This window comes from Ambystoma mexicanum, chromosome 2p, assembly GCF_040938575.1.
Source record: "Ambystoma mexicanum isolate Mex_15411 chromosome 2p, UKY_AmexF1_1, whole genome shotgun sequence".
In the NCBI taxonomy this organism is placed as follows: domain Eukaryota; kingdom Metazoa; phylum Chordata; class Amphibia; order Caudata; family Ambystomatidae; genus Ambystoma; species Ambystoma mexicanum.
The window spans coordinates 936215720-936239780 of record NC_090923.1 but is presented as its reverse complement, the minus strand read 5'-3'; the positions used below and the strand labels follow the sequence as shown (position 1 = coordinate 936239780).

Here is a 24061-nt window from a genome sequence, read left to right as displayed (position 1 = left end):
ATACGGTCGCCCGCAGTGAGAAGCCACCCTGATTCCCTGCCAAGCAGGGAAGCAGTGGGCCCCCTTCCCGCAAGAACCAGAAAAGAGGGAAAAAAGCAACGGCTCAAAATAACCTTCTCGGGGATGGTGGCAACTGAAGACTGAAGGAATGTCTTGGCCGGTCCGGGTGAAAAGTCAAATGGGAAAAACAGAAGCGTCACTGCACAGCGTCCGGATGAGTGTAGTAGAGACGTCTAGTCAGCACAGGACCGGATGGGAGAATGTCCGATGAAAACACACAGGAAGGGAAATCCAAGAGAAGACGGAGCAGCAGGTCCAGCTCCGGCAGGTAAGCGAGTTCCATAGAAGGATGGGAGGACACTCCAAGCACAGGCGAGACGGGACTCACCAGAGCAGCAAAGCAAGCAGGAGGCCAGCAAGAAAAAAGGTAAGCAAAGGCGGCGGCAAGGCGCCGAGGGAAGAGAGAGAGGGAAAGAAGGGAAAGGGAGGAGAACAAAAGGCAAGGGGAAGATAGGCAGAGGTGGGAAGCAAAGCGAGTAGCACAGGATCAAGCAACAGAGCGTTCTGACAAACAGAGGGGCGGGGCTTACATAGGAAAACAGAGAGACAGAACAAAAAGACTAGAACGGCAACCAGGAAGTAGAGAGCCACACCCGGGACATCCTAATAGCCTCCAGCAGCTCCCCAGAGCCCGCGGCATGACAATACTACTCGACTAATATCCAGAGTTGTTCAGTTAATAATTACCCAATGGTGGCTGTTAAAAAGTCAGTAACTCGATCTCTCAATATCCCAGATTTACCTGCTCAGTATTCTTGTAGGATTAACCGTAGTTAATCTAGGCTGTCTCTGTCTAGTCAGCAACCTTTATCGTTGCCCGTGGTAATGTGACTTTCGTGGCAGTCTCTATCTGCTTTGGATGTTCAAAAGAGGCACTGATTTTCTATGATCGTTTAGGGTTATGATAGTGTATGACTTTTCAAATGATGTTTATACTAGGAAGTAGATTCTTACCAGAAACGGGTCATGAGGTGTTCCCACTGAAGTGCGGTACGATCTTTAAATCATTTCTAAAAAGGGGGGCTTTCTTTATCGTGTAGACCTGAAAAAGGTAAACGTACCAGATGACTACTCTTATAAAAACAGTTGTTGTCCTATCTATATCATGGTTCATGTTGAACCTATTGGGCTTCTCTAATGTAGCCTTCCAGCACGCTTTCCAGCACGCTGGAGGCTGGGTATCTTACCTCTATTCTTCCTGTTATGCGAATCCCTGCCGCGGTGAAAACATACCGCAAAATGGCCGCCATTTATTTATATGCGTCATCGCAGTGACGTAGACACGCGGTTGTGTGATGACATCATGCATATCGCTGTGACGTTTTTGTGCCGAGATATTAGTGGCTACTCGATTCTGTGATTACAATAGTATGTAGTACATTGGTCACTTGTAGTATCCTAAGTTGTCAGAAAATGTTCCAAATGGTTCTGAAAATGCTCAAGAATGAAATTTGGACACGTAATACCCCCATGAGGATGTCTAGTAATCCTATCTTAGAACAATCCACTATGGAAGATATGAAGTCACTCTCAATTACCTATGTATTTAGTAATTACATGTCTGTTGCACAAGTCATTATGAAATGAAGAATATGCTCACAGTATAATGTTCTATAGAGCCGTAGATGATTGACAGAATTCATGTGTTACATCAAACCTAATGATGATCATTTCTGCATGGTGGTCTTTTACAGAAAAACTCCCAAATTGTAGTCCTCATTCATGCCCCTAGGGGATAAACTGCTCAATTTTCTACCCAGTACATTTCTCTATGATTTAGCCTTTTTGTGTGATTTCCACCCCTTGGTGCTCTTTTCACTACTTCTAGGACAATTACTTTTAGTTGTGATATATTATGTTTCTTTTCATCAAAATGACGGGCCACCAGAAATCTGATATTCTTCATCCTGTTATTACTTTTGTGTTCATGCCACCTTTCCTTTGCTTTTCTGTTTATCTGTCCTACGTAAAAAAAGCCACAGGGGCAACTTAGTCCATATATGACTGATTTTGTATTGCATGTGGCGTAATATCTCAATTTGATTTTGGTTCCATTGTATGGATGTCTTACGTGGGTACCTTTCATTATGTTGTTACAGTGTCCACAGCTGAGGCATGCAAATGTGCCTGCTTTTCTTGTCCTCAATGTTGTTTGCTTCTCCTTCGGAGGTCTTTCTGCTTTAACTAATTCATCCTTGAAGTTACGGCCCCTCTTATATGCTATAATAGGGGGTTTTGGGAACAATTTTTTCAGTTGAGGGTCCATTCCACTAATTCTTCAATTTCTTTTAACATCCTTGAGATGTGGTGACTTTGTCCTGAGTATCGCAGGGCGTATATGAAAGGTGACCCTTCTGGTTTGTCTTTGGGAGTTAATAATTCATTTCTTGTTAGTCTCTCTGTCTTCTCTCTGGCTATTTCTATGATGTTTGTCTGATAACCTCTTCTTCTATATTTCTCGGTCATAGTCAGATTTGCCTCTTCCAGTGTTGTTGTTGATGAGATGATCCGCTTCAAGCGTAGAAATTGACTGTAGGGTAAATTGTTACGTAGATGTTTCGGGTGATGACTCAAGTAGTGTAAAGAGCTGTTGGCATCTGTCTTCTTGTGGTATATGTTTGTTATTATACCTGCTGGCCCGATCTCCAGTTCCACATCCAGGAAATGTAGTCTCGGTGTACCAACCTCTATGGTGAATTTTATTCTTTTGTGTATTGAATTAAGATATTCCAGAAATGTGTCCACACCTGTCCTTGTTCCTCTCCAGATTACAAAGACGTCGTCTATGAATCTTTTCTATATGATCAAGTTTGTTTTCCATCTTGGTTCAATCAATATTTGTGTACTTTCCAAGTAGTACATAAATAAATTGGCATATGCCAGGGCCATGGATGAACCCTTGGAGGTTCCAGCTGCTTGTAAGTAAAATTGGTTTCCGTATCTGAAGTAGTTATTAACTAGAATAATTTTACTTAGTTCCAAAATGAGCACTTTGTTTGCTTTACAGTTGTTGTTATTCATGAGTGTCCACTCGAGTGCTTCTAATCCGTCTTGATGGGGAATAGATGTATAAAGGCTTTGAACATCAAATGACTCTAAGATGTCGTCCTCCTCCCTGATTTGTGGTAAATTGGTCAAAATGTTTAAAAAATCTGTTGTATCTTTCAGATATGTTGTGGTGGCTTGTACTAACGGTTGCAGGGCTTTGTCGACGTAAATTGCAAGTGGGTTAAATATACTGTCCGTCCCAGCGACAATTGGTCTTAATGGTGGTGTTTGTAGATTTTTATGAATTTTGGGTAGTCTATAAAATACTGGTGGATTGGAAATTCCTTAGTCATCTATTTTCTTGTGTTTTCTGAAATCCATCCTGCTTCGAATGCTTTATCCAACGTTGTTTGGATGATTTTTGCAATCTGTGGGGTGGGATCTTGTCCAATTTTGATGTAGGTTCCCCTCGTCTTCCCACAGACCCTTGAACAACTTGCCTATAAGCTTTTAAAAAGCACATGCCGCTGAAGCCAAATGAAATGGCATTCTATTAAATTGGAATAGACCACACAGCGTGATAAATGTAGTCAAATGTTTGCTTTTTTCCATCAATTCAGTCTGATGATACGCATTTTTGAAAATATGCAGGCACCTCCAATATCTTGTATCATCTCTGTGATGTTCGATAGCGGATGTGTGTCAATCATGATGTTATTGTTCACTCCCCTCAGGTCTGTGCATAGCCTAATGGAATTGTCAGGCTTCATAATAATTACAACGGGAGGCACCCATTCCGAGCCCTGCATTTATTGTATGATCTTCTGCTTTATCATGTATTGCAGTAAGATTTGTAGTGGTCCCATTAGCCTCAACAGAATTTTCCTCACTTTACTCTTGACAAGCTCAGCATTTGTCTTTATGTTAATATGGTGCTGGTACCATTTCAGAATACCTATCTTCTCTGAAAATGCCTGAGGGAACATCACAACCAATTCTTGTTGTTTAAAATTGTGATCAATAGCCAACACTTGCTTTTTTTCCCCTGCCTTCAGCTCCATCCCAAACTCTGCTTGCAGTCTCCAGCTCAAAATGAGGGGCCCTTTATCCACCATGTTTACTTTTCCCATTATTTCTCTGTCTTAAATTTGAGGTTTTCTACAACCCATCCTATCATTCCAAGTTGATAACCAGAATACGCACATGTTACCTTGGTAACGGGATTGAGACTCTTGACCACAGCCTCTAACGGTCCTTTATACATGTCATATGGAATAACAGTGTGTAACGAGCCTGAGTCTGCCATTAAGTGCATCTTCACTCCTGCAATTGTCACTTGGCACACAGGTCCATTTTCAACAGTAGCTTCCTCCTTCACAGACGTAACTCGACTGAACTCTCTAATGCCACATCCTTCTTTTCACCTAGTGTATATGCGTTGTAGGACCTGTTCCTACAGGTGTTAGCAATGTGACCTATTTTTCCACATATGTTGCATATGTTTCCATTGGCATAGCATGACTTGGAGGATGGAATGTGGCCCTTCACACCGCACCTGTAGCACTTCACATGTAAATTACCTCTCTCTGCCATTACTTTCTGTTGATTCTTGTTACTTTCTCCCTTGACCAATGTTGTACATACTTGCATGTTATCTAAATTGTTCTCTTTTACTAACTTCATACAAGCTTCTGGTGACCTCTATACGTTTAGCTATATGAGCCACATCATCTAGAGTGCGTTCTAATTCTTCCCATATTCTTTGATGTATTTGGTCATTGGACGTGTGCACCATTATTTGGTTTCTCAGAACTTTATGTAAAAATTGTCCAGAGATACAATGCGTAGCAATTCCTCTCAGGGCTGCTAGAAATTCATCTATGGATTCTCTCCGTAATTGATCTCTGCCAGGGGTCAAGTCCTAAAAATTAAAGTGGGGGGACTCATCAACAAACGCAAATGGGATGTGATGTCGCCAGAAATTAGCATAGCATATCAAGGTGAAATATGTACATTCCATTAAATTGGCTTTGCATAACCACCCAAATTGCACAGGACGAATAGCATTTGCCTTTCATAAAATCAACACACACCCAAAAAACCGAGAGGATATTTTCTTCTAACAGTGGTTTTGAAAACGTTAAAAGCTGTGCATGTTTTAAACTCCAAGAACCAGTACAAATGTTTTCCCTGGGACATGCAGTACCGAAATGGGACATTTCACCTTTGTTCGTTATTATTCATCAGGTTATATAGTGCAATGGTGAAGTGTCTTGCCTGCAAACCTGACGACTGTAGTTCGATCCGTCACGTTGGCTTTAACTAATACATTTAAAGAGGTCATTCAATGTTTCTCATTTTAACTTGGCGGGACTGAGTCCACCCTCTGAAAGAAGTGGGTGGACTCCGTCCACCCGCGTGTACCCTCGACTTGAGCCCTGATCTGTTGTAAAATGTATGTGTTTTAGGATGACAAGTTCTTTCTTTTTGTATTGTTTTTCCATTCTGGATTTTACTTCCTCATATATGTTTAATCCATTCCCCTCCTGCACTTCTAAGACTGGTGGTAAAAGTCTGCACACTTCTTGGCCCTCTGATCCTACGTTGTGCATGAGAATTGCTTTCTTTCTAGAAGCAGAGAGTCTATTCCCATCTATGGCTTCTAGATATATGTCAAACTCTGCTTTCCAACATCGCCAAGTAATAGGAGACAAGCCTGGGTTTTTTAGGAATTTAGGAGGAGGGTCCACATGTTGCATTGCTATTTTAAATGAGGACTTTTACTGATAAATCACGCATGTTTACTGTCGTTAGGAATGGAAATGCTGTACAGACAGTGGCACTGGTACTGGGATGAAGAAGATGCTGTGATCGTTATATTCGTGATCATTACGTCCATATTTTGGTCTGATTTTACATTGCCATTTTAAATTCGGGCTTTTACTGATAAATTACTTATGCGTTCTGTCCTTATGAATGGAATTGCTATACAGAGAGTTGCATTGGTACTGGAGCGAAGAGGGTTCCATAACCCTAGCGGTGCCGGTAGCTAGGCAACCAGTGATGCTTAGAGCATGTTTTTTTTAACGCATCAAGGTTCGCTCCTCTAATACCTTTGTCAGATCCGAACGGTGCCAGCTCGGGCATAGGATTGAAAATAAACATTGGGTAATATGGGGACATTGTTTTTAAGTGTTATTTTGTCCACATTTCTGAAATAACGTAGCTTCACTAACCTTACGCGAAGTATGCTGGTTCTTGTGGAGGGCTCAGTTCTTAGCAGACTGAAATTCCAGGTTGATGGGGCCAAAGGGCAAGAAAAGCTTGTCGCCAAAAAGTGTGTTCTGTACTCACACTTGAATGATAAACTCGAGACTGTGGTTACCTTCTTGGAGTGCCTTTATTTTCCTTTGGACAGGTCTCATTCAGCATTGCCACATCAGACATCCTCCTCTCTCTTGACCTATTTCTTATGCCATCCTTCTAGAACTCCTAGAGATAATTTTACTTACACAGAATTCTCTCACAAGTAGAACATGCCAGATACCAAGAGGAGTTCCAGTAAAAACAATAAGGCAGATTCCATTGGCATCATCCTGCATTTGAGGACTTCCCATGTGGGAATTATGACTAACTCTGAGTTCCAGTTGAGTCCGAAATGTAATTGAACATGGCCCAAAATGATTGAATTATTTCATCAAGTAATGTGGGAGAATGTAAAACAAATGATATGCAATGACATTTTATAATGTAACATGTCCAGAAATTAAATGCAAGTTATAGGTGCATTGTTTTTCAGTCATTAGTTACAATAAAACCTGCAGACAAAGGAGGCATATTTAAGCAGTGAGCCCCGAACAGTGGAGGGCATTACTACTTCAGGTAATTCCCCGGGGGACCATTGTGACAGGTCCAAGTGAAGAACATGCTTTCACAAAGGCCCTGGGGCATAACTTGAAGTGGTATATGCACCCCCCCCCCCTCGAGGGGCTTATTGCTATTAGTAGCCCAGCCCTGAAGACCAGGGTACTAAAAGCATTTTTTCTCTTTTGCTAAATGTTCTGGCGTTTCGTAACAGAAAAAAAGTAAAAAAATGGTCGCCGGGAAGGTAAAACGAAGTCTGCCATGCCATTAAAAACAATAAAAAAAAGTAAATTAACAAAATGCCCACCATGGAAAGGGATAAGGAACTACACATAGTGCATTTTCTCTTTCCAAGACGGCCATTAAAAAAAAAAAGGAAAAAGTAAACGAAAAAATGGCCGCCATGGGGAAGGGACTACACGTACTCCCTTCTTCCTTTCTATTCCTTTCTATGTCGGCCTGTCACAGATCAGGAGCGGACGCGCTCGAGACAGAAGTGTTTCCAGCGCATCGCTCGTGAAAAACAGGTAAGTGTGGGGGTGCAGGGAGGAAATGTGGGGAAAGAGGGTGGGGGTTAGAAGCATTTACCTCATTCCCCGGCGAGGGAGTATGGCGGCCGCCAGCCCTGAGGAGGCTCAGGGCAGCGGGATTACCGTCTGGTAACGCCCGCTTTCTTAGCCTCACCATTGGCTGGGAGGGCACTACACTCCCCTTGCCGGGCACTGATATGTATTATAGACACAGATGAGAACAGTCAGGAATGCTCGAGACAATTACAGATTTGGGTAATTTTATGGCACTACGTCAGGTCCTAACATTAAAATACAGTGGGCCTCATTACGACCCGGGCGGTAAGGGATTAGTGGTAACGGTAAGGACACTGGTGCCGGTAATCCCTTACCGCCCAATTCCGAGGTCCCTTTGTGGGTCCTCCCTTAATGGCTGGTTTTACCAGCCGTTAAGGACGGGACCCCCAAAGGGACCTTGGAGGTAATTACGGTACTCCTATTTGCGGTACCGTAATTACTGCCTTCCCCATTTTCATTGAGCCCCATGGGGGCAAAAATGGGAATGGGGAAGGGCCAATGGTGAATGGGGAATTACCGCCCCGCCAACCTTGGAATGGGGCGGTAATTCCGTCATTCACCATGGCGGAATTGGTAAGGTACCGGCATCAACCATGGCGCTAATAGCGCCATGGTTAACGCCTGGGTCGTAATGAGGCCCAGTATTTCCTAAGGAGGAGGAAATTGAGTAGATGAATGACAATAAGAAAAGATTTCTTAATGAATCATTCAATATTGTTCCTGTGTTTTAGTTCCTACCAAAAATTCCTAGGAATCTTAATGGTCCGTCTGGGAGACTGAATGTTGTGGGAGCAAACAGTTTGTTGCAGTCTTTAACAGAATATTTACATTATTGTTTAAAGTGACTTATATTTATTTATTTGCTTTTATACTGCGCAGCAGCAGCCCGGGGGCATCGTGGTGCTGTTACCGAGGGTTCGGCTTGACATGACAACAGTTATAAAATGAAAAACATATAGTACATAAATGCTACAGGTTAAGAGAATATTAGACACAGAACATATGGTACATGATGCTTCAGGTTACAAAGCGGCATCTGGTTGTCAAGAACATGCAGTGTTTTAGCAGAACAGTGAGGTTTTTAGCATTTTGCAGAAGGCAGGGTATGAAGTCTCATTTCTTAAGGCTGGGGTAGGGTGTTCCAGTTTTTGGGGGCCAGGTGTTGGAAACTGGAGCCTCCAGCTTTGGTTCTTTTATAAGTTGATACGTAGATCTGGTTTGTCAGCTGAGATCTTGTGGGTTTGTTGGAAAGGTGGCAGGTGATTCTTTCTGAGAGGTAGGGTGGGGCATCGGAGGAGAGGCACCTGTGTGTTATGGCTAGTGTTTTGAAGAGAATGCGTTCTCTTATAGGCAACCAGTGTGCATCTTTTCTGGCCTGAGAAATGTGTTCCCTTTTGGGAATACTCAGGGCTGCCCTAAGGGCGTTGTTCTTTGTCACTTGAAGTTTGTTGATGTTTTTAGCAGAGATGCCCAGCAGTAGCAATAGTCTAGCTTAGTACCTATTATACAGAAAACAAAGACATTACTTACAGGGCACTGGTGAAACATGCTGTACCCTGGACAATGAACTTTTAGAGTAAACTAATCTCATGTTCATGGACCTGAAACTGCAAAATATATCTTTTGCCAAAGGGATAATGTAGGAGTCAATAAGGATTTTCCGATCTAGCTTTTGCACATTGGGCCTCATTGTAAGTTTGCCGGTCCTGTAACAACGGTACCGGTAAGCTCGCCGGTACCATTGCTACCGGACCGGCAAACTACGAAATCTGCTCACAGGTGCCTTCTCGCCCTCCAGGTCTGACCTGGCAGGCATACCGGCACCCGCGAGCAGAGCATGTCGGATGCATCCGACCTCCCCATTCCCATTGATGCCTATGGGGCTCAAATTGGACTGGGGAGCATTTTTTTCCGGCGCCCACGAATGGGAAACCGTCCATCGGGGCTGTAATGACCCAGTAATTGCCCATTCGCGGGTGCAAGAAAAAATTGCAAGTTTGGCGGCTTCATTATAAGGTTGCCGGTCTGGGATCTATGGCACCGGTAAGTTTGCCGGTACTGTAGTTCCCGGACCGGCAAACTATGAGTTGTGCTCGCAGGTGCCTCGGACCTGGCGGGCAGAAAGGCACCCGCAAGCACAGCATGTCGGATACACCGGCACCGTTATAAATGGTGCCGGTGTATCTGACCTCCCCATTCCCATTCCGCCCTATAGGGCCGAATGGGAATGGGGAGCATCTTTATTCCGGCGCCCGCAAATAGGCAATTACCGGGTCCGGCAGGGTCATAATGGTGGGTGCCAGAAAAATTGCAACTCCGGTGGCACAGCTACTGCCAGGGTTGTAATGAGGCCCAATGAGTAATACTGTCTACAAATGTGAGGGAACTCTATTGGAGCCACCATGACCCGCTGTATGCAAACATGTTTATTTATCATTTTTAAACTCAAATTTGGAAGCTCGTGGTGTTGAATATTACTTTAGACTAATAGTTACTGAACCCGTAGGCCCTTTAAGTGAGGTAGCACTATCTGGGATGGATGGGGATGCAGATTTTACTCTGACACCAATAATCATAAAGTTGGCAAATCTTCAGCTAGTTCAAAAACATGGAGTACAATGGGCATCAACAGACCGCGCACAAGCGTTCGCAATGTTTCACATGAATAAACACATATTTATAACAAAGTTTTGTCATACGCCATGTCATACTACGTGGCAAAAAAAGACAACCTACTTAGGGTTGTGATAGGCCTAAGGGGAACATCTAAGTATACTTTCTATGGGAAACAGGAGTGTGATTGGGTCTCTAAGGTCAGATGGACAGCTGTGCCCACCCCTAGTGCAAGTCATCTTCAGTGTCATAAAATACACAATGTTTCATTGGCTTTCAAACTATAGTGCTCTTCACTCTGTGGCCCTCTATGATTGGTTGGCACGCTTGTACTCTTCTGAAATGTTCCACTTGCTAGGGTTGGACATGAACATGCCTTCCCACCCAATTAGCCCAACATTCATCATCACTCCTGCTGTCTGCTATTGGAATTAGTCTTTGAACTTGGCCTTGCAAGTATCACTGCACCTGAGAATAGAAGGGAGTGTGAGCATGGTCTTATCTTCTGGTCTCGGTGTAGCTCACCCAAAATCTATTTTCATCTTGACCATGTGACAGGAGACCATGGGCCTCATTACGACCCAGGCGGTAAGTTACCGCCTGGGCCGTCACTTTACCACCATGGCGTAAACTACGTTTACGCCATGGTGGTTGGCGGACTTACCGCCCCATTCCGACCTTGGCGGGGCGGTAAGTCCCCAATCCCCATTTACCCTTCCCCATTCCCATTTTTGCCCCATAGGGCATAATGGGAGTGGGGAAGGCGTTAATTACGCCACCGTAAATTACGGTGGCGTAATTAACTCCATGGTCCCTTAGCGCCATGGATTTTAACACCCGCTAAAAGCGGGTGTTAAAACCTCCATGGCGCTAAGGGACCTCGTAATTGACGGTAAGGGGTCGGCGCAGCTAACGCTGGCGTAAACCCCTTACCGCCAGGGTCGTAATGAGGCCCCATGTTTTGAGCTCCTTCTTTGCATTTAACACTATTAAATGAATACAACTTGGAACTTCTAGTGTTTTTCCATTACACCTCAACAGGAGCTTGTCTCGCTTCTCACGTTCATTGTATGTTTCCGACTAGATAACCAGTTTATTGGCTGCCCCAACCCTTAACACTGGACCAGACAACCTCTCTTGAATTTTCCTTCGCTGTCAGCTGTTTTCTTCAACTGTGCCACACTTTCAGCCATTCTGTTCATGGGGTCCTAGTTTGCTAAAATGCGTTGTGGAACATCCAGATTCTATACACACCTGCAGACTTTTCACTATGTATATCCAGCCTCATGATAACTTAGTCTACTTGCGTTTCAGCATCTGTACAATTGTAAAATGGCTTACATTTTCTTCAGTGCTCTCTGCACGTGCAGTCTTCATTCTGCACATGAAATGTTACTCTTTTTTAACTTTGCCATCAGATTCTATAAGGTCCATATAGTCTCTTCTTCAGCATCTCGTCTGGGTGCTCCATTTCTGCTTCATGTGACGTCACCAGCCTTCTCTTTCATTCATCTTCACACTTCTTCCGGAACTTCCTTCAGAAGACTGTCATTTCTCTGTGGATACATCATCTAGGGTTTTCTCAATGGATACCTTGTTTCAAGAACTGTTCGTGGTATAGGTACCATCACTGGTGTTGTGCATGTCACAATTTCTGCTTTCCAACATATAGGCAAATTGGGGGCGGGACTTCCGCTAAAGGAATTTGGTGCCTATTAGGAAAGATTTCATAATTGTATGTAATTTACCCTCCATGTGGCAACCCCCAAACTTTTTACTGCTGTTTTACACCCTGATCTAGACTTTGCCAGAGAAGCGCAGCCTTCCGCCGGACTCCTCTGGGCTTTCGCTCAATTCTTTTGGGGAAACTGACATGCCCTTAAGACAGTCTGTACTGGGAGACTTTGTTTCCCTTAGTCCTTTCCTCATGTTGCAGCTTTTGTGCAACATGAAAAAAGAGTGCACTGTAACTTACTTTACCGCGCTCTTGGGTCTCTAGTCATTCCAAAGGCCCTAGAAACTCTTGCTGGACTTATTATGAACTGTTCAAGTGTGTCACGGACAGGACTGGTGGCAGCTATCGTTTCTCTTGTGTTTTGAACCCTTTTTCGCCATGTTATCCGCGCTTACCGCGTTTGGCACAAATGAGTGGCCTGGCTCCGAAATGACCATGTCACAAGGTTCTTTGTCCTGTCCTCTGACTGTCTTGCCCCTTCACCTTACCCAGGTCTAGCCGACCCGGGTGCGTCCTTATTTGGTCATGCACTTTCCCGCGAAACGCAAAGCTTTCGCGGGCTTCTGCATGCTTTGTGTGTATGCCTCCAGGATGTGGGCTGGAATGTCTGGTCCCAATACACATCCTGGGTGCCAGAGAGTCTGCAGTGTCCTGAATGCCTGGGACCACCATGGTCCGTGATAGGTCCACGTATGGTGTGAGTGTTTGTGAGCAGATCTCCCATTGGGTCCTCTCCGTTTTGGCGCAAAGAGAACTTTGGATAAGAGGAGGCTGAAAACACCAATACCATGTCGATCTCCTGAGTTCACACCGAACAAGGGATAAGGGGCCAAGTATCCTGCAACAAGAAGCTGAGTCGAGGAACCTCTGGTGACCCGCTGAAGGTTTGGCACCCTGAACTACTGTCATCCTGCGAGACCCTTCTGCATCTGATCGTCCTAGAAGGTCTGTGAAGGCGCTTTGACCCATTAGAATAGTGGGATCAACTATTCACGGCACCTTCATCAAACCCTGCAAGTAAGCCTTTTCGGAAGTGTCCCTGGGCCAACCAGGGTGGGCAGTCATAATTTCGAATAAAAAATAACGACAGACAAAAATGTCGACAAAAAAATGTCAAAAAAAAAAATGTCGACTTTTGTTTTTTTTAATTATATATTTATTTTAGGGGTTCGGGAGTTAAAAAAAAGGGAAAAATCAAAAAAAAATTTAAAAAAAGGTGGATTGGGGGGGAACCCCCCCATTTCGATAAAAAAATGCATTGAAAAAAAAAAGTCGACATTTTTTTTTTCGACATTTTTGTTGTCGAAATGATCACTATGAACCACCAACCAGTGGTCTGACCAGCTTACGCAGCACACTTTGCTCTGTCACCGCCGCCGTTTTGGGGAAGCCCTCGAAACTTGGTCTACTGCTTTCTCTGTGTCCACGGCACCCTCACACCGAATGTCGCACACTTGGCATTCCCAGGTCTGAAGTGAGACGAGTGCGCCCGGACCAGAGTAAACGCGGTTGCCGTGTTGCCCTGCTGCGGTAACAACCTGTGCACGTCCACTGCATTTGGGACACCCTCTACCCTGCATCCTGCTATGCAGAATCTACACGGTGTCGAGACATCCTGATCATCGCAGCTGAACCTGCCAGCAACGTGAACTGAACTGGAGAAGTTTGGGTCTGCCTACGTCGGGGACCGGTGAGTAGTCCATACCCCAACGGTGGCCCCTCACGCAGGAGCCTGTTTCTTTTCTACCGCTGTTGCGAAATAGCGACTCTATTCCGCACTCTCACCCTGCCTCTGCCCACAAGTGGAGGCTTTGCTTGAGTAGTGGGGACTTGTTCTTCATCGCTTCATTCACCTTCCTGAACTGCCTGAGACCCTTGAAGAGACTCTACTTTATCCATTGGCACCAGCGCATGCAGGTACTTTTGAGCATAAGGCTCCTCTCTTCGTATGGCTTGAACTTCCTCCTAGTTAGGTGTATTTCTGATGTCGAACTGGGTCTAATGATTACTTGCACCCCATCTAGGTGGTCTACATATTACATGCTCATAACTGCTTAGAACCCTCGGTCTTATATATGTATTGTATTGATTGTTATGTGTTGGTTTAATTTAGTATTATTGTGATTCTTTGCTATGGTCGATGTTACAAAGACCTTGTAATAAATGTGTCTATATTTTTAATATAACACCTTTATGGAGTAATTTGTAAGTGTCCTTGCTTTGTGTGCTCATTGGGGTCCTTCAGTCACCCTCACCCATCTTGAGGCTTAGTCTTGACTGCCGCCATCGCTACCCTGATTGGTCTGGCTTGTCCAGAGGTTATCCTGTTCCAAGAAACTAGGCTGGCCTTCTGAACCTCTGCCCCTGCAGGTCCGAGTTCAGAAATCCATCTTAACAGCGCCTCCTCTACATTACTGTATATATGTTTGCTAGTATAGTGTTTTGTTAGTATTGTTAATATTGCTGATTTTCATCTTGTGTTGGAGTTATAAGGCCTTTCATGAATGTATATGTATTTTTCATATATACACCTGACTGAGAGCAATTTGCGGTGTTGTTTGCTGCGTGTGCTCATTGTTGACTTTCAATCACCCTCACCTCTCCTGAGACCTAGTCTTGACCGCCGCCAATGCTACCTTAATTGGTCTGGCTTGTGCAGAAGGTTATCCTGTTCCAAGAAACTAGGCTGGCCGTCTGAACCTCTGCCCACCAGGTCAGAGTTCAGAAATCCATCTTAACATCGACCTTGGATGAACATGAAACAGGCCTCCTTCCCCCTCAAGTGATGCAGGGCTCTACATAGAGAATGTGCAGTCTCTTCTGGCACTTTACAAAAATTCATACAATGGCAGCTTCTTTAACTTGGAGTTAGGGCGTCTGTGCCTGTTTAAGTAACTTTACTCCTCAAGTGGAAGCACTGGGGAGTATGGAGTATTTTGTACCCACATGCCCTTGTGTATTGTGACAGGAATTAAGCCTTTTTTCCTTGAATGTGTTTTACATACTTCTCAAAGCCAATACCAGAATCTGGTCCTTTCAATAGTACTGGTGGTTTTCCATCTTAAATTCGGCGTCCTGAGGTACTTTGGACTAAAAGCAAATCCTTGTGTTATCTGCTCCTCATCAATAACCTCCATTGGCGCCCTTCAATTGGCTGCCTGTGTTCATAGTGTGGAATTCCACTGGTACTGGTTTGTGGTACAGTCATGAAATGGCAGGAAAGAGTGGTGAACCTTAGGGTGCAGCACCCCCATAGAACACTAAGTAGATTAGGCCCACTGGACTCCTCGTGTCCATCATCTTTGTTGGACCCAGGCAGCATCTTGGTGTCACCCCATAAGCCATATCAACTTTCATTTACCTCTGATGGTGAACCCCAGAGGGCACTTTGGGTCCTAAAGGGAACCTCAGGTATCACCTGCCCTGTGGCAGAATCTGCGAAGGTGTCCCCTTCTGGCGTGTTTTGGAATTTTGGAGGCATAAAGTACATGTGGTTTCTCTGCAGGCAGGCACGCATGCATGCATGCCCTGATCATCCCTTTTTTAATACGCGTTGTAATTAAACTGAGCTGACTGCATTCTTAGTGTGCGAGTTACATAATCACCCTCAGCCATATAGTGGAAACATATATTTTTATCTGCTGTGCACACTCCAAGGACAAACCAGCATCTGACAGGTGAATTGGCTACATTTCAAATACCAAAAGTACATGCTACCTCAAATGTGTGGATGAAGAACCTTTGTGGCAGCTTATGGTATTTCGCTTTAACCCTCTCACCGTGGGAATGTACATGTTTTCCTATGGGTATACGGATTTATGTACGTGGCCTCAGGGCGTGAAAGGGTTAAGAGCCCATATGCTAATGTCATAGAATTGCTTGGCTGTACTTCTGACCCCATCACTGGAGAGTGCTGGGGAAAGTATGCTATTAATGGAGAAAGTTTACTAAGGTCTACATTTGCCAGACAGCAGTGGGGTTTTATTTCAATTCTTAAGGCTCCTTGCTGACAATGACTGGTATTTACAATGTGTTTCATACCTGGTGGCAGAGTTCCAGCACTCTATAGTTTGGATGCTAATAAAACTAAATAAAAATATAAAGGAATATTCTGCCAAAGGAGAATATCGTGGAATGAAGAGACATATAGTAACTGAAATAAAGTTACAAGGCTTACCATGCGCTCATTAATGAACCAGGTGACATAAACATTTTCTGGGAAGAATTTTTTCCTCCCAAGCCAAGTGTTTTCAGGCCAATGCACAAGCCCTTGTAATTCCCAAGTGAGACTTTCACACGTGACCAGGATGTGAAGGCTTCTTAAGACTGGGCTGAACCAACCGATAGCAACTCCTTAAAGCCTGCTTACTCAAGAGCGGCCTAGGCAAGTGCCGTTAATTGCAGTGAAAGTCCCTTTGTTTTCAGGGGAGCAGGATAGGAGCCGAGGGTGCGCAGCCATTGTGGATCCTCCCTACATGCTTAGCTCTGCTGCGCAGCAACTCTACTGGAGCTAAGGACTCTGGGAATTGCTGCACAAGAGAGTGTACACTTCTCAGGGAATTTGTCCCCATTCCATTCTAGCAGGAGGTTTGGAAGCCACTATCCCCTCCTAGGAGTTGTCTCTAAATGCTGTAGACGCAACCTACTCTGTTGATTACCTTCTGGAGCTGTAGACAATTCAAAGCCCCTGCCCATAGGGATTAAGATGGCCGATTCAAGGTAGAGCCATTACCTTAGTGTAGCTGGAGAACACAGGGGCAGCAGCTAGAGGAACCTTGGAACTAGCCTGCACTGAGGAACAGAGACCAGGACTCCCAAGCCGACAGGGGAGACAGTGTGCCTGGAGATGACTGAGTATACGTCGGTCTGCAGGCAAGTTCACAGAAGAGCTACAGCTTTTTGTGCCCCAGCTCTGTTTAAGTCCAGAGGTTCGACTTCTGGCACTTGCCCCTGCTCAGCAAACCTACAGAAGATGTTGAGTCTGTTTCAAGGCATTGAGCCACCTTCAAACCATGATTGAGCTTCATGACACGTTATGCTCCTTACTGCCGCCTGTGGCAAGAGAATATATGACTGCTGAGCCACGCACGAAAAGACAGTCAGTATACCCTGTTTGTCCCCACAGTGATGAAGCTGCTTGGAGCTACTTGCCACATGGAGATGCCTAGACTGACCATTCCACTTCAACAACGATCAGTGTCTGTCGAGACGGTTGAGCTGTACCGACTCAATCTGCCGTTGACGAGGCCAACCACCATCGAACCACCCCACGTGTTGATCCAGGCTGCATTGATTGAATCCCATCAAGCTACATCACCTCTTTCGAAAATGCAGCTTCAAACTGTTGGAAGTGCCCAGGACTACTGCTTGGCACTGTTGTGCTTTTTAACAAAGACTATGGCAGTGAACTTGTGGACGAGGGGCCCTTTCCCAGGTATTCCAGGTACCCTGATGCGCTGGCCTTACCTTGAGCCCCGGAGGCCATGCCAGTCCTTTACCTTACACCAAGACATTTTTAAAATAACTGTTTTATGCTTTCCCATTTTACCTTTCACAGGCCTGATCACGACTTTGGCGGTAACGCCGGTGGTATTACAGCTGGCGGTATTAGCCCTACCGCCGAACTCCCCGGATCATGAGTTCAGCGGTAATGTAATTCCCCATTCCCCATTGAGCCCATTCGGGAATGCCCCATTCCCCATGGGGCTCAATGGGGAAAACTTGCGCTCTTACCGCCGGCGGATAATAGCGCTACCGCCGGATTTAAGGGTTACTGCCAAAGTCGTGATCAGGCCCATAGTCTGTATTTTCCTTACATCATGGGTTTTAGTGTTTCTGATTACCGGTTGTGCTTTGAGTAAAGAGTGTATTTTTAAAGCCTTGCATGGACATTACTTTTACTTTGGTAGTTACTGCACTATTGTTGTTTGGAAGCTTCTGCTCCTGAATTACTTATCAGGAGGGAACAGCCTCCTTTCCGTCAATTCTACCATTATAGAAGCAAAACAGGTATACATTTACCTGTTTTGCTTACCTGTTTTGCTTTGAGGCCTGAAATAACTCTGGACCAAACTATCGTACAAGTTTGAGAGCAGCGCCTTGGAGTGTCCTTTTTATGGCTTCTGGTCAGAATAGGATCTTGTCAAAGTCCCACCATTCACATTGGGTAATTCACCAGTAGTACACCCAGATGGTGTCACTAGCAGTGGTCAAAGTGGGTGGGAGCGGTGTTCCTCTACTTTTTTTTAATTAAGTTTTACTGTTCCTATACTTTTATTTTAAAAAGAAACCATTCCGAGATGGTTTTGTTTTTAAAATAAAAGTGTAGGAAGAAGTTGAAACTTGCACTTCAGTGCATTGCACAAAACATTCCCTTAAACATCAGGTCTGTTTGTTCGGGGGTTTGTATTGTGCGTGGGAGGGGGCGTGGCAGTGGGGTTTGTGGGGAGTGGCGACAGTCCAGCAGGGAACAAAGCTCCACTACTTCCTTTCATACACTTCGACCACTGATCACTAGGCTTTGGCTAGGTGAGGAACTTGGTGACCAGTGTGTTCTGGGACTAGTGGAGCACCCCTCTCGCACAGAGCCAAATATACGTTGTCCACTATAAAAGCGAAGACCTCACGTGGAAGCGTTTGAAAACAGGATTGTGTACATACCTTTGTAGATTGGTGGAGCCACTCCTGCGGCTTCCATGGAACCCTGGAATGAAAGAGGGCTTCGTGGAGATAGAGACAGGAACAGACGCTTGTGTATTTGGGGTGCTCAAACCAGTCCCATCCAACAGAAATCGAGGGACTCCTGCATTTGTATTTAAGCCCCACCGGTACTGCAGCTAAAGCCATTCTTCTGGGGTGTAGGGTGGGTGTCCAAGAAAAGAACCACTGCAAACTCAATGCGCAAGTGGACATTTGAAGGGATTTGTGTGCTGTGTACATGCTGTCTAGTTTTGATCTGGGTCACATAACTCTTTTTCTCCATACAAATACCCCGTTTTGAGCCCTCTGTTCAATTTACAGTTTTCCCTTCTTATTGTGAAATAAGGGGGCGGTTCAAAATCTCCCTAGCCTGTGAAAGTAGCCCCTGATGAGGGGAATCTTCAATTTCGGATCCGCTAAACATCCCAGGAAATTGCTGTCAATCACTGGTGGTAATTTGGGTGGTCGGCATTTTTTCAAGGATTAACAGAACCACGCGGTTGAACTGTTTCACCCTGATGAAGCTGCTGGAGCACACCGAAACATGTTGAAGTTTATGTGTATATTGTATGACTGACACACCATGTGTTGAGAAGCAAACCTACTCATTGATGAACATGACGGCAAGTAAGCCTCTACAAGACTTAAGTGCCTCTATTTATAATAAGAAGTGAAAACACGAGTGCTCAAAACTTGGCATTTGCTCCCTAACGTGAACGTGCTTAAAAGCTGACAACTTGCACAAGGCACGAAGAATTCTCCAAACTCGTGTGATTTACCAACCTTGGCAGTAAGGTTTTAGTTCCTTTTCGGTCGTCCTGGAGCATATATCGCTTTCCTTACATTAAACAACACAGAGAGCACTAATTAATAGCCTTTTCGTTCTTCCACTGCCACTTATCAGCATATCATTTTTTTATAGGTTTGCTCAAGGTCATTCTAATACATTACTAATATGTTTAATGTTATAGAAGTGTTTGTATTTGGTTTGGTTTTCGTTCATGCATTGCATTTTTCTGTGTGCCTCCCGGGCCTTGATGGCTGGAATCCTGACAGGTTTTCAGGTTAACTACGATTAATATTCATGAGGGTAAATTTGCATACATTCATAAAAATGTATCTCATGATTATTAATGGAGGGTATCTTGAAATCCCGTCATGGATCCAGCCCTCGAGGCCTGGAGTTGGACATCGTTGGCATACACCATAAAAGCAGCACTTCCCGCGAGGAAGGGTGGGATAATAGGGCAGGGATAGAGAGAGCGGGCACCCCTCTAACAACCATCCCTTGTCTTCTGCTAGTGGTTCTCTTTGAAGACGTCTGGAAAGGCAGCTACTGCCGCACAATCGACACCCTGGTGGACATCCTGAGCGAGTATCCCCATGAGGCCGCGCACATCTTCAAGCCGTCCTGCGTGCTCCTCAGGCGCTGCGGTGGCTGCTGTGGTGACGAGACACTGGAGTGTGTGCCACTCGAGACTCGGGCTGTGACCATGCAGGTACTTTTCTAGGTGCTATTTTTGGGGGTTTGGGGTGCTGCTTCATTTCAAGATTTTCAATCGCCAGACTCATGGTGCACTAGTATTGTATCTATGTGTGTAGGGGTTTTATGGAGCGGGAACCTAGCTAGAAAGCAGTGTGGCTCTGTACAGTGGACAGTGGGGTATGTCGTTGAAGAGGGGCGGGGGCTGCGTCAGGGAGAGGTGTTTGTGAGTATCCAGTAATCACTGGTTGTTGTAGCCTCATGGAAACCTGCAATACCATCTGTACTCCTGCAAGTTCTCTCTTCCTCCAGTTCATTGCAAGCTTCCGGTTCTTCCCCTTCCCAGAAGATCTTACAATGTGCCGCAGCGACCTCATCAGGATATGTGGTGCACTGCGGAAACTTGCAGAGCAATACGCTGAAAGTATGTTTCCACATGTAACACCTTCCATGTAATATTGGAAGGAAACGGATTGTGTGTTTACCCATTTGGGTGGTTTATGTATATAATATGCCTAGCTTCTAGCATCGTTGAGTAGATGTTGCCATCTTCTGGCCACATAGTACCATTATAGTAGTGCCTGGAAAATACAGATGCAGTGTCTACAGAAGAGCCAAAACTGTTGGCGTTGCCAATGTTTGTTGTATTTTGAGAGGTAACCCTAGCAATCAGAAAGATGGCCAATTCTTAGAGAGACTCTGGGTGGCCTGTGGATGCCCCCTGCAGAGGAAAAAGGGGGGCATGGCTTCATTTTACTCATCGTGAACATTCTTCGAGGTTGGGGGGAGGGGGGCAAGTCAAGGATGCACCAATATTTGCAATTGCTTATTTCAAATGTTTTTTTTATTTGTCAAATTAACAAAAAAGCTCCATATTTATCAAAAATATTTCATTTTTTAACTCGTCCAGTTTGAGCTAAAAAAGGAATGCATTTAAGAGAACTCAATTTCAATGGAGAGTTTGGGAATGGGGTAATGTGGAGGGAAAGACAGCTTATTGCCTGATGTAGGCGGCTAAGCTACTACAAATTAAAAGGTACGGTCCCATTAATACTGCTTCTCCGGCATAGGTATGATATGATATTATACGATATGATATGGCATTTATAACTCGCCTATACACAAGTGTTTCACAAGGTAGTGTGTCTTACTTAAATGTGTAAAACGTTTAGGCCGTTCCACTGCTGGGGAGACCCTGAATACTTTTATAAACATGTATCTATGCTATGTATCAGGATTTCTTGTACATCGCTCTATCCAACTATTCATGTCTCTTCAAAGAGCTGTCGGGTGCAAGGAAAACATAATGTTGGGGAGAATCGGTGAGATGGAAGGAGAGCACGAAGTTGGAAAGGAAATGAGAGGGGGTGTCGGTGTAAAGAAACAGGGTCTGACTGTGAGTTCCAGCTTAGTTGGTTAACACAGTAAAAGGGTTGTTATTAAAAGAAGGACCCCAGTTTTGCAGTACTCTCCCTAATTGCCCATAGTGTCTGCTGGCTGGACCTTCCGGTTCCCTGGCTCTCCCCTGAATTATTGAGTGCCGATTAATTTTGGCACTTAATGGAGGAATCCTCCAGCTTCTAAGCACCGGACCAGGGATGAAAGCCATGTTGCATAGCAAGATCTTGTCCCCAGAGCAAGCATGTTGCCCCTGAGCTGCCCTCCCGGTATGGGGTGGCTGCAGGTGAAATGAGTGACTCAGTGTGAACGCAGATGTCAGTTACAAGATGCACCGCCCTTCAGTTTCCTCGTGCAGACAGGGCTTGGGCATCCGGTTTTTAGAGAGGTCTCCGTCACTGGGCGCTCAGGAACAGGCTATGGCAGTCTCATAACCCAAGGGAGCCAGTCTAATCTCCTGATGCCCAGGCCCCCCTCCGCCCCCGGGCTACAGGGGTAGTAGAGGGTGCGCAGCAGAGAGTTCTGTGGCCACACAGAGCTGTACTCCTGTGTGGGGGCACTGGGGGCGCATGGAGGACTCGGGTGTGGAACTCTGACCATTTTGCTTCAGGCTCGTCTTTTCGTTATGGGGGGGGGGCATGTTGAGAGTTAATTAATTTAGCATTTGTAACTGGAGGGTATATACTGAAGAAGTGGTGTGGTATCTGGCTGTAACAGACCTAGAATATTCCTGCATGCTACACATATGTGCAACCAATGTCAAATAGTTTTCCATCATATATACTTTTTTAAAATAAATAAAACAATACCCGCCACCTTTTCAAATTCTGTCCAGTTTTTTAGGACACATTGCAGAATTTTGACTAACCCTCAACATTTCATTTTTAATTTTGGCAAAGGACAGGGTGTTAGGAAGCAGAATATTTGATTGGCAAGGCACAGTCACAGTTGGTGCAATTATTGGCTGTAAAACAGATTCTTATGTGTTATGATTCTACCATATCAACCAACAAGGGGGCCGATGAGGAGTAAGGATGTAGAAATGCTCTATATTGCTGCACAGTTTCTCAGCACAAGCACAAGTTAACAAGAGCAAACTGCAGAGCTTCCTCCCTCATATGGGCCCCTACCTCTCTGGTGTTCTACAAAGGAGGGGGTCCCTGGGGAGGGAAGAGGATTAGAGGTCCTTCCCTGGTAAACCTGTGCCACCCTCCCTGCAGACTGATTCGCATCAGGACAGTGCAAAGCCCCGCATCTGCCTGTATTTTAGAAAAATCCGAGTCATCGTCGCATTCTCTCACACTGGTTCTAATCCCTTGTAATGTCCTCATCCTAGTCCTCATCCTAATCTTTAAATTCCCCAGAGTCTCTTGTCCTAGTGTCTCATCCTAATCTATCATCCCTCATTTTAGTCCCTCAATCTAGACCTTTTCCCCTCATTTTAGTGCCTAGTCCTGGTCCCTTATCCTCATTCCTATTCCTATTTCCTACTTTGTCCAGGTCCCAAATCCTAATCTTCCACCCATCCTTCATTCTCCTCCTATTCCCTCATCCTAGCCTGTCATCCTAGGGATACACCCTAAACGTAGACTCTCACCCCTTGTCATAGTCTCTTGCCTCTCTTTGTAATATCTCACCCCTTGTCTTAGTGCCTCTTCCATCATCCTAGTCCTTTATCTTAAAGTCCTAATCCCTCATCCTAGACCCTAGTCTTAATCTCTCTTTCTAGTTTCTCATTTCTAGTGCTAGACTCTTGTCCAAGTCCCTTGTCCTAGTACTAGTCCCTCACCATCCTCCCTAATCTTAGTCCCTCATCCTAGCCTCATGTCTCTTGCCCTTATCCCTCAACCTAGTGTTTCATTCTAACTTACTTTCCTTCGGCTGATAGACTACATTCTGGTCTATCACCCTAGCCCCTAGTCTCTCATCCTAAACTCTCATCATTCATCCCTTCTCCTAGTCCCACACCTAGTTCTAACCTTGCACCAAAGTTTGTTGTCCTAGATCTTAACCCTTGCCCGTGTCTCCAATTCTAGTCCTTCGCCCTTTTCCTGGTTTTTATCCTAATCCCTCATCATAGTATCTCCTCCCAGTCTCTCATGCCTCAGCCCAGTTCCTCGGACTAGGATTAGGACTCGGTCTTGTCCATTCTAGTCCTTGTCCTAGTCCTCATCATATGCCTCTTCCTAGTCCTTGTCGAAATCCAAGCCTGTCCTCTTAGACTCTTCCCTAGACTCTCTCCCTTTGTCTAATCCCATGCCCTAGTCCCTCATCCCAACCCAAATCTCTTTTGTCCCAGTCTCTCATACTAGTCTTTGTTCCTTATACCTCACCCAAGTCCCTTATTCTAGTCCCTCATCAAAGTCCTAGTCCTTAGACCTCTTCTAAAATCGTATCCTATTCCCTAGTCCTAGTCTCTTGTCCATGTCCATCTTCCGAGTCACTGGAACCAGTATCTTATCCTAGTCTCCTAGCCTAGTCCCTAGTCTTAGTCTCTCATCCTAGTCCCTCATCCTAGTCCCTATTTGTAGCCTCTCATCCTAGTCCTTAATCTCCCATCCTAATCTCTTGTCCTTGTCTCTGATCCTAGTCCCTCATATAGCCACTTGTCCTAGTCTCTCATCCTAGTCTCTC

General features: G+C 44.9%; 1 protein-coding gene across 1 annotated transcript in view; it reads left to right on the top strand.

Annotated features, from left to right (window-relative positions):
• Nucleotides 1-24061, top strand: part of LOC138566934 (placenta growth factor-like) — a 354273-nt gene that overhangs the window by 287378 nt on the left and 42834 nt on the right. The window contains exon 3 of the mRNA XM_069644691.1: nt 19849-20045. Coding sequence (XP_069500792.1) covers nt 19849-20045 — 197 coding nt within the window. The remainder of the gene's footprint in view (nt 1-19848; nt 20046-24061) is intronic.